Below are 12,406 nucleotides of genomic sequence, written 5' to 3'. Positions count from 1 at the left end.
AACATGGATCCTTTATGTTTATTACTCTCTTTATGATTAATAAATAACTTATCAACAGGAGAGTGGGCGTGGATTTTTTTCTCAAGTGAGAGAAGGTCCAGCGCTTAATGTATTAAAAGCATAATATTTCAGGGTCAAATCTACGGCAGTATTTGTTATATTTCCAGAATGTTTGGGTCTGTTTATATTTCAGCACATTAAATCCAGAGACATGCCAAAAGACAGTAAGTAGCAATATAACTCAGAATGTAAAAATAGATTGTAAACTTGTCTTATCTTTGAAAATAATAAAATAAAAGATATTTCCTTTAAAATGCTTTTATTTTGAAATGTAATAATTATTACTTTGTAAATAAGAGAAATGTGACGACACTTCAACAATTATTGTGTTTTTGTCTTCTATTTTTCTTTAGACTTAACATGCATATAATAGCAAAATACCTGACTGTGACTACATACGCGTGGATTTTTGTCTCTTGTCACATTCATGCAGGTAAAATAATTCAGAATTTTACTTTATTATTATATAAATTGTAATATTACATTTTTATATTATCATCATTACAACTTGCATTTTGTCAAAGGGAAATTGAAACTGTCAATGGATGTTAAATTGCTCCAAACCCAGATTACAAATGAGATTTTTTATTTGTATTCTAACTTTTAGCCGGACCAAATTCAAGCCTATGGGGGAGGAAGGTGAACTTTCTGAGCGGATCCTGTTTTTGGCAGCTGAATAAGAATTGTATTATACCCCCTCTAGAGGAACTGAGCGTATGTGTTGACCTCAGGAGAAATATCAGTACTTCGGAATGGACTGCTTTTGACTACAAGGGTCCCGGGGGACAACACGTGGAACTTGGCTTGGCCGGGATAGGGGGAAATTTAAAAGCCTCAATTTTTGGGCAGGAATGGACTGTTGCATACGATCTGCCCTTAAACACCTGGCACACTATTTGTCTTACATGGTCAAGTCACGCTAGACTATTCCAGGTGATCGTAGATGGATCTAATCACACATTTCATTTAAATGAAACGTTTCCAAGGTTCCTCGCCACAAATGGAACCCTGACTTTGGGAGTGTCACATCGTTTTGTTGGAGGTGTAATAGATTTTGAGACTGGGAAAAACTTGCTTGGGTATCTGTACCTGTTCAGAATGTGGGGAGAGCAGTTGAGCGCTCAGCAGCTGGAAGCATGGAAATGTGTAGATGGAAACATTGTGATGTGGAGAGAGCAAGACTGGAAGTATAGGGGATGCCAACCAATGCCAGACGCAAGTTTGAAATGTGGTGAGATAATATTTTCTTTCTCTCTTTGGAATGAATACATACAACTTGTGTAACTTGTGATGTGAGATGTTGATGTTTAATGAACTTTTAACCCATTTCAGAATGGTCAAAATATCAAATTAAAATGAACACGTCTATAACACAAAAGACCAATAACTACAACACTGAGAATGAAATGAAGGAGATCTTTCTTACTTGGGTAAGATCGTGTTTTTTTATTACAGGTTGGTATTTGATCTATAATAAAACATTTTGTGTTTTTACATGTTTTTTCCAACATTTCAGCTTACGAATATTTTCCCTCAAAGCCTATCAGTGCATTCTTTATTCCTATCACATTTAAGGTAACATTTAAATGTTTTAAGTTTTATTTAAATACAGTTCTGCATGATAACATGGCTCAAACAACTTGTACTGTCACTTAAAGATTATTTCTAATTTTCTATCCTCACACGTCATCTGTGCTCCAATTTAGCTCTCAAACAATTGATGATTTAAATCCATACGTTAAAGAGGACATTCAGGTATTGCACAACATTACACAACACTTTACAGAACATGTGTAAAATTTGACATACTGTTAATATTATATTATGTCTTATAGGGTAGAGGAAATCAGGCAAACAAGAAACAATGGTAGGTTCCAAAATTTCCCAGACAATACGTTTCTTGTAAAATATGTTTTGTACATGACAGTATGTGAACTCTTTCCTACCCTTTTGTTGTTCAAGGTTTGACCTTCTGGTGTTTGTGAGAGAGGTACCTGGAGCTGATGTAAGTGAAACAGAGGCTGAGATACAGAAGCTCCTTAAACCTTCTTACAACCATGACAAAAACATCATCCTAAAAACAGATCCAACATCTATATACGTCCTCTCCGTAGGTGGGTGTGTGTGTGTGTGGTTAATTATTTGTGTGAAAGTGTTCAGTATATAACTTCATCTTTATTTTGAAGCCCACTTTCCCAATGTTACTGTGGATCCTTCTTTGACTACTGCTATTGCTACCAAGTATCCTGTCACAGAAAATACACACATTGTAACGTCAGGTCAGTGTTATCTCAAGCTTCATTTTCAACGCATATAGTACATCTGAAAAAATGCTGGGTTATTTTCAACTCCGTGTTGGGTCAAAAAGGGACAAACCCAACCCGGGTTTTAAATTAACCTATGCTGGTTTATGTTGTTTTAACACTTTGGGTCAAAATTAAACCCAATTGATGGGGTTTGTCCATTTTTGACCAAACACTGAGTTAAAAATAACCCAGTATTTTTATAGTGTAACTGCTATAAATTCTTTTTTAACAAAGACAGTAACACTCACACCGTTTAAATGTATTAAAATGTTTAAGAAAGCTGTATAATCGCATTTTGTTTCTGCCAAATCCAATGTAGTAACTCAGAAATCCTTACAGACAAGGGAAATGGAAAATACAAGTTGTTCAACTATTTTACGACCAGACCAAGGTAAATTAAATCCCAGCATGACATATAGCACAACCTTTTTATATTGCATTATTTTAGCTACCGATAATTTCCAGCTGAAAATTGTGTTGCCCAAAGTCATTCTATCGTTTCTCTTACTCTGCAGAAAATAGATTTATGAAATGCAGTTGTTCTAATTTTGCAAGTGATGCTTGCAACTGTAAATAGCTATGACAATTCAAAAAGCTTTAAGTGGTAATATATCAAATATAAAAGTATAAATAATGATTACACAGACATGAGGTAACAGAGCGTTTAGACTCTGAACCTGTTGGGTCGGTGCTCATACTATAGGCTTCAGCATGGTGGTGGGCTCTTTTCACTTAGACCTGCTGCAAACAGTATATCTCCCAGTTTGACCTTTGTCAACCACACCTTAATACTGTGACATTATGTTTCGCTTTTTGCATGGGCAAGCACCACTCACGTATTTTTTAGAAATCCAAATCATAATTTTAATTCACTGAGGTTTCATCAGATTTTGGAGACACTTTTTTCAGAGTCTATCTCAACCTTACAATGAGCGAAAATATCACAACCCCAAAAAACACCCTACAGCGATGGGTGAGTAAAGATACCAAAATTCTAGAATTTCTAAAAGCCTTGACCAGAGCAGACCTTTGAATTGAATGTGCTTCTTTTGTCACCAGCTTCAACAAACACTGGCAGATCAAGGAATGGAACCATTGAATCTTGTACTAGAAGGATTTCCAAAGTATTTGTCTCAGCCTGACCATTTATATTTTAAATGAAAACTAATGATTTTCTGCTGTATAACAGTAACATTAAATAATTTTCAGGTACATCAGCAGCTTTCATGTTAAAGCTCCTGGAAAAGTGGATGTCATACGGACACAGGGGCTGATTTTTGATCTGTTAAGAAACGGATCCTCGAACGATTCAATTATTATAAAAGTTCCAAATGATGAAGTCCACGTCCTCCATATAGGTATTCTGTCATTTTTGATTAGCAAAGCTTAGCACTCGTGTTAGACTTTACATTTAAAGATGTTATGAATGTTATGTTTATGTAGAACCGGGTCTTTGTCCTGAGGAAATTACGCACACAGTGTATGGTATATACATATGGCCTGACATGACGGCTCAAACCCCATATTCTATGTGGTGTGTGAAAGGCGAGGAAAGTGCTAAAAGGTTTTGGTAAGTCCTACGTTTAAACATGAAACAATGAATCTAGCAAATGAACTCAATTTAACACTGTTATTGTGACTTCTGGGAGTTCAAATTTGTGCTATCACATCTCTGTTTCAGATAAATGTTGCTTGTCTCTATAGATATAGTTCAATGGCTTTGCACAATACTTGCTTTCCATCTGTGTATCTAGCGTCGTTTTGCACACAGTCTATACACACAAACCTGTGCCGGCTTTACTGATTAATATGTCTTATCTTAGACGTGAGAAGCAATATCCTTTAATTTAATAATAAGCTATACAGTATATTGCTCAGATGCCTGACAAACATTAGTTCTAACTGAGTTGGATGGCTTTGTCGCTGACAGACCAAAACAAAGATGTATTTTATTAGCTTTACAAAGTCAGGAGAATGTAATGTGATAATAGAACTTTTAATAAAAGAGGCATAAAGTAACCTCTACAACACGGTCTGAGATTAGAATCTGTCACATTTAACACATTTCTTTTAGTCAATTAAACGGGGAAACTGACAGAGCAGTCTGGGACCCACCAGACATGAGCATGTGCATGACGACCGTATCAGATTTTGAAGATCTGGAAAATATTGAAGTTACAGCTAGTAAGTATCAATATAAGTCTATACATCGATACAATTTTTGTTGCCAAAAGCCAATATTCATCTCTTTCTTTGATGCTTCTTTTCCCAGACAATTCAGCAGATATTGTGAATTTGATTGAGGATCTGTTGAAGGACGAGAACAGTCTGACTGATGCACAGCTGGAGATTATTATCGATAAACTGTCTGCGGTCACTAAGATCGCAACCTTGACCACAGTGCTGGCCAGCAGCATTACAAATACACTTTCAAATATCTGTGAATATACAACCAACCTCAGCCAAGTCACCAATGAGTATGTAAACATACCTAAAGATTTTTTTTTTCAATATCAGGTCATAATTTGATGCGAAAACATGAACTTCTACAACTTCTATAGGTCTAAGGCTTCCATTTAGCAGTAGCATCATTATTACCAGAATAAGAATTTATTTAAGTGAAGATTTAATGAATTAACATGAATTAACAAACGTTCTTCTTAGTATATCTTCCTTTAAAACCATTTTAAATACTAAACGTTTCTGTTAATCTCTTTGTTGGCAGAATACTGTATATCACAGACCTCATGGGAGACAGAACGGTGTTCACAGGATCTTATCATAACATGACAGCCCCTTCATTGGCACTGCAGCTGATCAACCCAGACACCACACAGTTCCAAGGCCTCACATTTGGAGTGTCCTTCTTTCAGACTGGTCTCACCCCTGAGGTGAGAGACAAATACTCTATAAACTTGTAAAAACAAAAACACATTTTTACGGTAAAAAACTGGCAGCTGTGGTTGCCAGAACTTTACCGTTATAAATACGGTATAACATTTTCTAATATTACGGTAAAAGGATATTAGCACTGTTGATTTCACGTTTAAGATTGCCATTTCTTATGTTTAACAGTAAGAAAAGGCATTTTTTACAAAAAAATGCATTCAAGAATTACAGTAGTGGCTTGTATTTACATTACAGTATATTTTTGTTAGAGATACAGTGTTTAATACATTAAACAGTGAGGAAATGTATTTTTTATAAAATATAAATGCAAAAATCACTGTGATGCTTGAATATATATAACAGTATATTTTTGTTACAAACACGGTGCCAGTGTATTATTTTACAGTGGAGTAATGTATTTTTCCCCCAAAAAACTGTAAAAAATACTGTTTTGGCTGATATATACATTTACGGTGTTTCATTGTTACTAAAACTGAATTAAACCATTTATTGTTTTACGGTCTTTTACTGTCATGGTTTAGCAGTTTTTCACCGTTAAATCTACAGACATTTTATACAGTGTAGCTTACACTGCATGGCACCAAGATCATTATGGAAACTTTAGACTCTGATGTGTGATATTAAAATGTCACAGTCATTTTACAATTGTGTTTTTTTCACACAGCAAGGTTGCTTTGTCCTTGTGTGGCAAGTGTGATTCAAGGGTTATTTTAGCACCATTTATATTTACAGGTGTGATACTCACTCTTACCACCAGGTGACTTTAGATCTTAAAGTGTGAGTGTGTGAATTTCTTTAGTCCTTTGGACTAAATTGACATAAATATTCACTGCAAACACACAGTAATAATGATAATCCAAATGTGTTCAACCTATAGACTATTTTCTGCCAGGTGCACTTCAAGTAAAAATAAAAGGTCAAAGGTTATAATAAGCATTTTCTCATTTCTCTGTAGATATATTTCAACAGGATGTTTTCAGAGCAGACAGACACAGCAGATGTGGCATCCATATCTTTACCTTCTACTGTCGAGAACTTTTTCCCAAACAGTGAAGCCACTCCTCGTGTCCAGTTCCATTTTTATGGCAAAGAAAATCTCTTTCGGGTAAATGTGAAAGTAATTTTTGTTTATGCAAATAGAAAGATAAATAAAAAAACTAATAAAATACAATGTTTATGCACATTTATTTTCAAGTGCACTCAAAGTAATATGATGCTGAATTCTTACGTGGTGTCTGCCAGTATCACCAACGCCACAGTGAGTGACCTTAAGATTCCAGTGGTGGTCACGTTCCAACATCTTCAACAAAAAGAGGTCCGTGTAAACACAAGCCACCAGTCTTTTGTCAATAAAGATGTTTTACCATCTTCCTCAACATGTGTATCTTAAATATACAGAAAACCACATCTACAGTAGATTCTACTAGATCTTTTCGTTCTTTGCAGGATCAGGCCATTGTCAAATGTGTTTACTGGGATTTCAATAAGAACAGTGAGTAATGTCAAGCACACATACAAAGACACATTTGTATGTTTGTGTGTGCTGGACAGTGAAGGTTTGTGTGCCTGATAGATGGAATAGGAGGATGGAACGATGAAGGATGTGAGATTAAGAGGTCTAACGCCACTTACACACTGTGTTACTGTGATCATCTCACACATTTTGGAGTTCTTCTGGTGAGTTCACGCTGTGTGCCCAAACGTTTTACTGGCATGAAGTGCACTGATATCAGATCAGAGTTTCACTTTGTTTTTACCTTGGTGATTTTGTTTTTGGAGTAGAATAAGGTAAAAAAAGACATTTGCGTATCAATAAAGTTAATGAAACATCTGGGAATTATAAATGAAAAAATTGCATTGTAAGATGCGCATATTAACATAATACATGTCTACATTTTTTGGTTTTAATTGTTTGACTTTCCCCTTGTCTTTCAGGATATCTCTAAAACCCCAATAAATCCAGAAGATGAGAAGATTCTAACTGTCATCTCTTATATGGGTTGTGGCGTATCTTCCATCTTTCTTGGAGTCACATTGCTTACCTACGTGGCCTTTGAGTGAGTGCCACAGCAAACCAGAATCATTTAGCAGCGAAAAAAATAAAAGAACATGAATTGACAGATCTTTTTGCAGCTGAACGATGCTCCTAACGTTCTGTGCTCATGATTCAGATGGAAAATGCAGTTTTCATTTGATTTACAGTATTATGCCACATTGTTCTTTCATTCCTTGATGTTCTACAGGAAATTGAGAAGGGACAATCCATCAAAGATCCTTATAAACCTCTCAGTGGCCTTGCTAGGACTGAACATGTTATTCCTGGTAAACTCCTGGTTTGCCTCTTTTGACAGCGATGAGCTTTGTATTGCTGTCGCTGCCATTCAGCATTACTTTCTCTTGGCTGCCTTTACCTGGATGGGACTAGAGGCCATCAATATGTATCTTGCCTTGGTCAAGGTCTTTAATGCATATGTACCTTCTTACATCCTCAAATGCTGTGCTCTTGGATGGGGTGAGACATAAGAATGCTAATATCCTCAACGTCAAAGTTTTTCTTTTTCAAATGTATTTGTATAGGTACTAGCAATATAAATTTCCTTAAATTGTGGTTGCAGGTACACCTCTGATAGTTGTGAGTTTAGTGCTTGCCATTGACTTGGAATCTTACGGCAGCACTGATACCAGAACACCTCTTGAGAAATCCACTTCATTGTAGGTGCCATTTTTAACACAAACGTCAGTATTACAGCTGAACTATTACAGCCTGCGTGCCCAAATAAACTTATGCATTTCCATCCATACTCTCTCAGTTGCTGGATAAAGAATGATGTAACTTTTTACACGACGGTGGTTTCATTCGTGATCCTGATACTGGTCTGTAATATCGGCGTGTTCACTGTGGTGCTTGTGCAGATCCGCAAAATGCGGTTCAATAAGACCACCGGCAGCAGAAAAGGACTAATGCATGACCTGCGTGTGGTGACCAGCCTTACCTTCCTGCTGGGACTGACCTGGTTACCAGCCTTCTTTGCTTGGGGTCAGGCCAAAACACCCCTCTTATATCTGTTCTCCATCCTAAACAGTCTTCAAGGTAACAGTGAGTGCTTCATATGCCTGTAGGGCGAGAAGGTTTTTCAGGCAGTATGTGTAATAGACGTAATGCAGATTGTTAAAACTGATCAAGTAAACATGCAATACTCTAATGTTTATTAACTAAAATAATAGATTATTTTTAGGTTTTACATTATGGTATATACAAGATCTTTGGAGCAATCCTTTGTATTGTATTTCAGGATTCTTTATCTTCCTGTTTTATTGTTTGATGAAAGACAATGTAAGGAAACAGTGGAGGATACACCTCTGCTGTGGGAGATTCAGACTCACTGAATACTCAGGTTTGGCTCAGATATGTTCTTAAATGTTTCAAAAAGGAATAAGCATCTCATTTACAACATTTACCAATTTTAACGTAGTTAAGGCTATTTGAAAAAGAGAAAAAAACAATACAAATATGTTTGATTGTTGACTAGAATGGACCCGCTCTGCTACATTGGGAGCCAAAGTAAAAGGAGGTCTACAAGAATCACCATCTATAAAGTCAGAGACCACCAGTGACAGAAAGACCTCTGACTGCTCACATTCAGGGTCCAGTCACGATCAGGTTTGCTTGACCCAGGACAGGGTGAAGTCTTCTGTGTAATATTTTCTTTCTTTGGTAATTAACAGCATATATTCATTTTGTTATAATTAAGTTTTTATTATAGGAGACATTATCACTACTTATTATATTAGATTTTAGTATATTATAGGCTATTACTGCTCAGATATATTTTTCTTTTTTCATTCATTTAAATTTGCCTTCATGTGCATTTTTAGTTTTTATCAAACTTTGGATATTTAACAACCATTTTTTTTTACAGAAAATATGTGTTGTTTAATAGAGAATTAATAATGTGATCTGTTACGAGTACAGTGTCAATACAGAAAATAAGAAGAATATTAATCTTAAATCTAAAAGTAAAATGCAAACACATGGGGAAAGGGGGTCATTTATCAGTATTCCAAAAAGCTGAAAAGAAGTATGCCCGTTCTTTAGCAATAAAACATAATTGAAATACAATATGTTAGTTCATACTGTCCATTAACTGGGTTTTGGTAACATTTTGTGTGGTCGTGTTGTTGTATAAACATGTATTATGATTAAATTATTGTGGCATTAAAGATATGTGACGATTGTAAATGGGATTATCAATAAAATTGATGTCTACAGAAAAATGAATTCAACAACATATGCCCTGAAGAAACATTAGTTCTATGTCCTCTTTTTAGACAGAGAGTTGACGGTTGAATGGTCGAACTTGTTTAGGCACATTCTGCTCATACTGGTTAAAGTGCAGAGATTACGCCCCAACATATAAAAGGCAGAAAGTAAACTAGTTTCTTTTAGTCTAACTTTTTTCAAAGAGAAACATCAAAAAACCAACAGTTAGACATTTAGGAGTGTGTTATCTCTCATGGAACAGGTGGATATTCCCATTACCTCATAAGTACATTTTATTTCAGATTTATAGACTCGTTGTATGGTAAGTAAAAATCTGTTTCGTTTTATTTGTGTTTATTTCTACAACAATAATATTTCATCATTTAAGAATAACAACAAAAATAGCAATAATTTAAAAGTACAGTATATTGAATCAATATGTACTTACTATTGTGATTTGTATGAACTATTTAATATTATTTTGTACCTCACGTATGGTATATGTTGAAGTGTATTTTGAGGAAATGTTTAGCTGTGCAAAGAGATGCAGGTGCATATTTAAAGCATCAAAAAGCAATTGCATTTATGGTTAAAACATTATGTTTAGCAACCGCGCAAATATTTTTTTTTTAGATAATTACCTGGCACTGTAAGCCAGTCACAGCTGTGTAGGCTAATATCTATCTCACTCAGCGTGCATAATGCCGATATGTAAATGCGTGTAAATAATGTTGATATGAAAATGTTGCATTAAAGATCTACTTTACTTTTGTTGGGTTAATATGACTATATAATATTGTCTTAAATAAAACCGACGACATAAAGTTAAATATAGTATTTTATATTTTACATGTATTTCATAGACTTATATACACTCTACACTTGGTATTTACTCTCTATGTAATATACCTTTATATTTCAGTCTAAAAAATATACAGCTGTTTCAATTCACAAATAATAATCTATGTAAGTATATACATTTAAGCAAAATAAAAAATGTATCTAATGTAAATCTGCATTGTCCCCCTCCGAAGCCTAGCCAAACATAGTTTCACTCATCAGTAACATACAATGATAACGTAACATAGAAAGTTAAAGCACATTATTGGATTTTCTTCATCAAAGGGAAAATTTCATTTAATGCAATATTGACAATAATCAGTCGATTAGATGAAGTGATTTATGGCTATGATACATGTTCACTAATACATGGTGCATGGTTACCTCAGTACCAGATCTGTCATGGAGGATCTCAGGAACCAGGTAGCTGAGAAAACTGAAGAGCAGTCAGGTAGTGTGCTTCTCACCTACTTTCAAGGAGACATTAGCAGCATGGTGGATGAACACTTCACTCGGGCACTAAGCAAAGCAACTAAACCGAAGGGAGAACCCTCTAAAAACAAACGAAACCGGAAAGCTGCTCAAACAAGTAACTCATCCTCTTTAATCACATTTCACACATAACCACCTGTTAGTATACAAGCAACAAAACTCTTTTTGATTTTTTTGGAAGATTCAGATCAATGGGAATCACATTCACAAACATCATTCCAGTCCATGTATTCTCCAGAACGACTCCAGCGAGGAACAAGCAGCAATCCTCAATCAAGCCCTCATGGGTCATTGAATCACCCTCCAAACAACGCCCTCATTTGGCCCGGAGGTAGACAGGACATAGGTCTGGCTCTGCCCCCCATGCATCACCCCTCAGTTGTATCCACTGAGGGTTTGAAGGTGGCAGAACACAAGTACAATAATTCTCTGTTAAACTTGCTTCACAATGACCAACCTGACATTGGCTCAGTCATGGTGTCCCAATCCAAACAAGAGCTAATATCTGGATGGACTAAGTATCCTGTATTCAGTAACCAGATGAATACTGATAGCAGCTTTGATTCTGGTACACACTCTTATCTATAGCCTACAATTTGTTGCACCAATTTGTTAGATATTTAATATTTGTTTCATTATGTTAATTTAGTAAATTCTGATTCCATTTTAGGTGTGCAGGTGATAGAAAAGAAGAATCTTTATTGGTATTAAATGAAGGTCAATTGAGATTTGAATGAAAGGACAAGGAAGTCTGTCATCTCTCTTTTGCTAAACAAGTGACTTAAGGACTTTGCAATGGTTAACCCGAAGGCTTCTGTGGGGAACCTGTTCAGAAACAAGCTCTGCATGTAACACAGAAAAGAAGAGTGTTCAAGGCAATTTGGTTGAAGACACAATACACGTACACAGAAACACGTGCAAACAACAGAAAAATCTGTATTTTTCTACTGTATATGTGACAAAGTCGAATGAGTTTCATGTATATTAAGGAATGACCTTGTGCAACTGGGCAGATTTCTTGTTGTTGAAAGATTTTACAGCACACGTCTGACAGACTCATGATCAAACCTGTTAGACAGGCTGGTCTGGGCTTTAAATAAACTTTGGAAATTTTTTTGAAAACGAAGATTGTACAAGAGATTTGCCTATGGCAATTTTGATAAAAAGACACTTTACACGTTCACAGAAACACACACAAACAAGCGAATAATATGCATTTTTATACTGTATATGTGACAAAATCAAATGTTTTATGCATATTAAGGAATGACTTACCTCTGCAACTTGGCACATTTCTTGTTGTTAGAAGATTTTACAGCAAACGTCTGACAGACTCATGATCAAACCTGTAAAACAGCCTAGTCTGGGCTTTAAATAAATTTTGCAAAATAATATTAGCAAAATGATCTCTTGACTTTATTCAACTATATCCTGATATCTTATTCTATTCTGTAGTCTTAAAGATATTAGTAGAGTATTTCTTCATTTACATATTAAGTTAACATCAGTGCTGACAATTTTTCATTTTGAGTTTAAT

The 12,406-nt window shown here is 35.4% G+C and overlaps 2 protein-coding genes across 3 annotated transcripts; both read left to right on the top strand.

Annotated features, from left to right (window-relative positions):
- Positions 1 to 979: 979 nt before the first annotated feature.
- adgrg4a (adhesion G protein-coupled receptor G4a) lies at positions 980 to 8,976 on the top strand. Its single transcript, XM_056770419.1, has 25 exons — positions 980 to 1,291; positions 1,393 to 1,490; positions 1,577 to 1,635; positions 1,767 to 1,815; positions 1,896 to 1,927; positions 2,023 to 2,174; positions 2,247 to 2,339; positions 2,686 to 2,757; positions 3,254 to 3,339; positions 3,426 to 3,490; positions 3,576 to 3,724; positions 3,810 to 3,936; positions 4,441 to 4,550; positions 4,639 to 4,843; positions 5,092 to 5,257; positions 6,232 to 6,381; positions 6,472 to 6,591; positions 6,723 to 6,768; positions 6,850 to 6,953; positions 7,212 to 7,333; positions 7,520 to 7,788; positions 7,892 to 7,988; positions 8,087 to 8,367; positions 8,570 to 8,671; positions 8,807 to 8,976. The coding sequence occupies exons 1-25, from the start codon at positions 1,159 to 1,161 to the stop codon at positions 8,974 to 8,976; spliced, it is 3,057 nt and encodes a 1,018-aa protein (XP_056626397.1). The 5' UTR covers positions 980 to 1,158.
- Positions 8,977 to 9,718: 742 nt separating this feature from the next.
- vgll1 (vestigial like family member 1) lies at positions 9,719 to 12,205 on the top strand. Of its 2 annotated transcripts, none has more exons than XM_056770181.1 (4): positions 9,719 to 9,859; positions 10,767 to 10,966; positions 11,108 to 11,437; positions 11,540 to 12,205. In XM_056770181.1, the coding sequence occupies exons 2-4, from the start codon at positions 10,780 to 10,782 to the stop codon at positions 11,578 to 11,580; spliced, it is 558 nt and encodes a 185-aa protein (XP_056626159.1). In that variant the 5' UTR covers positions 9,719 to 9,859; positions 10,767 to 10,779; the 3' UTR covers positions 11,581 to 12,205. The 2 variants fall into 2 exon arrangements, with proteins under 2 accessions (XP_056626159.1, XP_056626158.1); XM_056770180.1 differs by having other exon boundaries at positions 11,051 to 11,437.
- The last annotated feature ends 201 nt before the right edge of the window (positions 12,206 to 12,406 follow it).

Source organism: Triplophysa dalaica, chromosome 16 (genome assembly GCF_015846415.1).
Source record: "Triplophysa dalaica isolate WHDGS20190420 chromosome 16, ASM1584641v1, whole genome shotgun sequence".
Lineage (NCBI taxonomy): Eukaryota > Metazoa > Chordata > Actinopteri > Cypriniformes > Nemacheilidae > Triplophysa > Triplophysa dalaica.
This window is presented reverse-complemented; position numbering and strand designations above follow the sequence as displayed.

What these genes read in the sequence shown, in the direction of transcription:
- adgrg4a (XM_056770419.1), top strand. Translation starts at nt 1,159, where the DNA reads ATGTGGGGAGAGCAGTTGAGCGCTCAGCAGCTGGAAGCATGGAAATGT. An exon ending in CTCAGCCAAGTCACCAATGA is followed by an intron (nt 4,844 to 5,091) that starts GTATGTAAACAT and finishes CTTTGTTGGCAG; the next exon opens with AATACTGTATATCACAGACC. An exon ending in ATGCTGTGCTCTTGGATGGG is followed by an intron (nt 7,789 to 7,891) that starts GTGAGACATAAG and finishes TTGTGGTTGCAG; the next exon opens with GTACACCTCTGATAGTTGTG.
- vgll1 (XM_056770180.1), top strand. Translation starts at nt 10,780, where the DNA reads ATGGAGGATCTCAGGAACCAGGTAGCTGAGAAAACTGAAGAGCAGTCA. An exon ending in CCGGAAAGCTGCTCAAACAA is followed by an intron (nt 10,967 to 11,050) that starts GTAACTCATCCT and finishes TTTTTTTGGAAG; the next exon opens with ATTCAGATCAATGGGAATCA. An exon ending in TGATAGCAGCTTTGATTCTG is followed by an intron (nt 11,438 to 11,539) that starts GTACACACTCTT and finishes ATTCCATTTTAG; the next exon opens with GTGTGCAGGTGATAGAAAAG.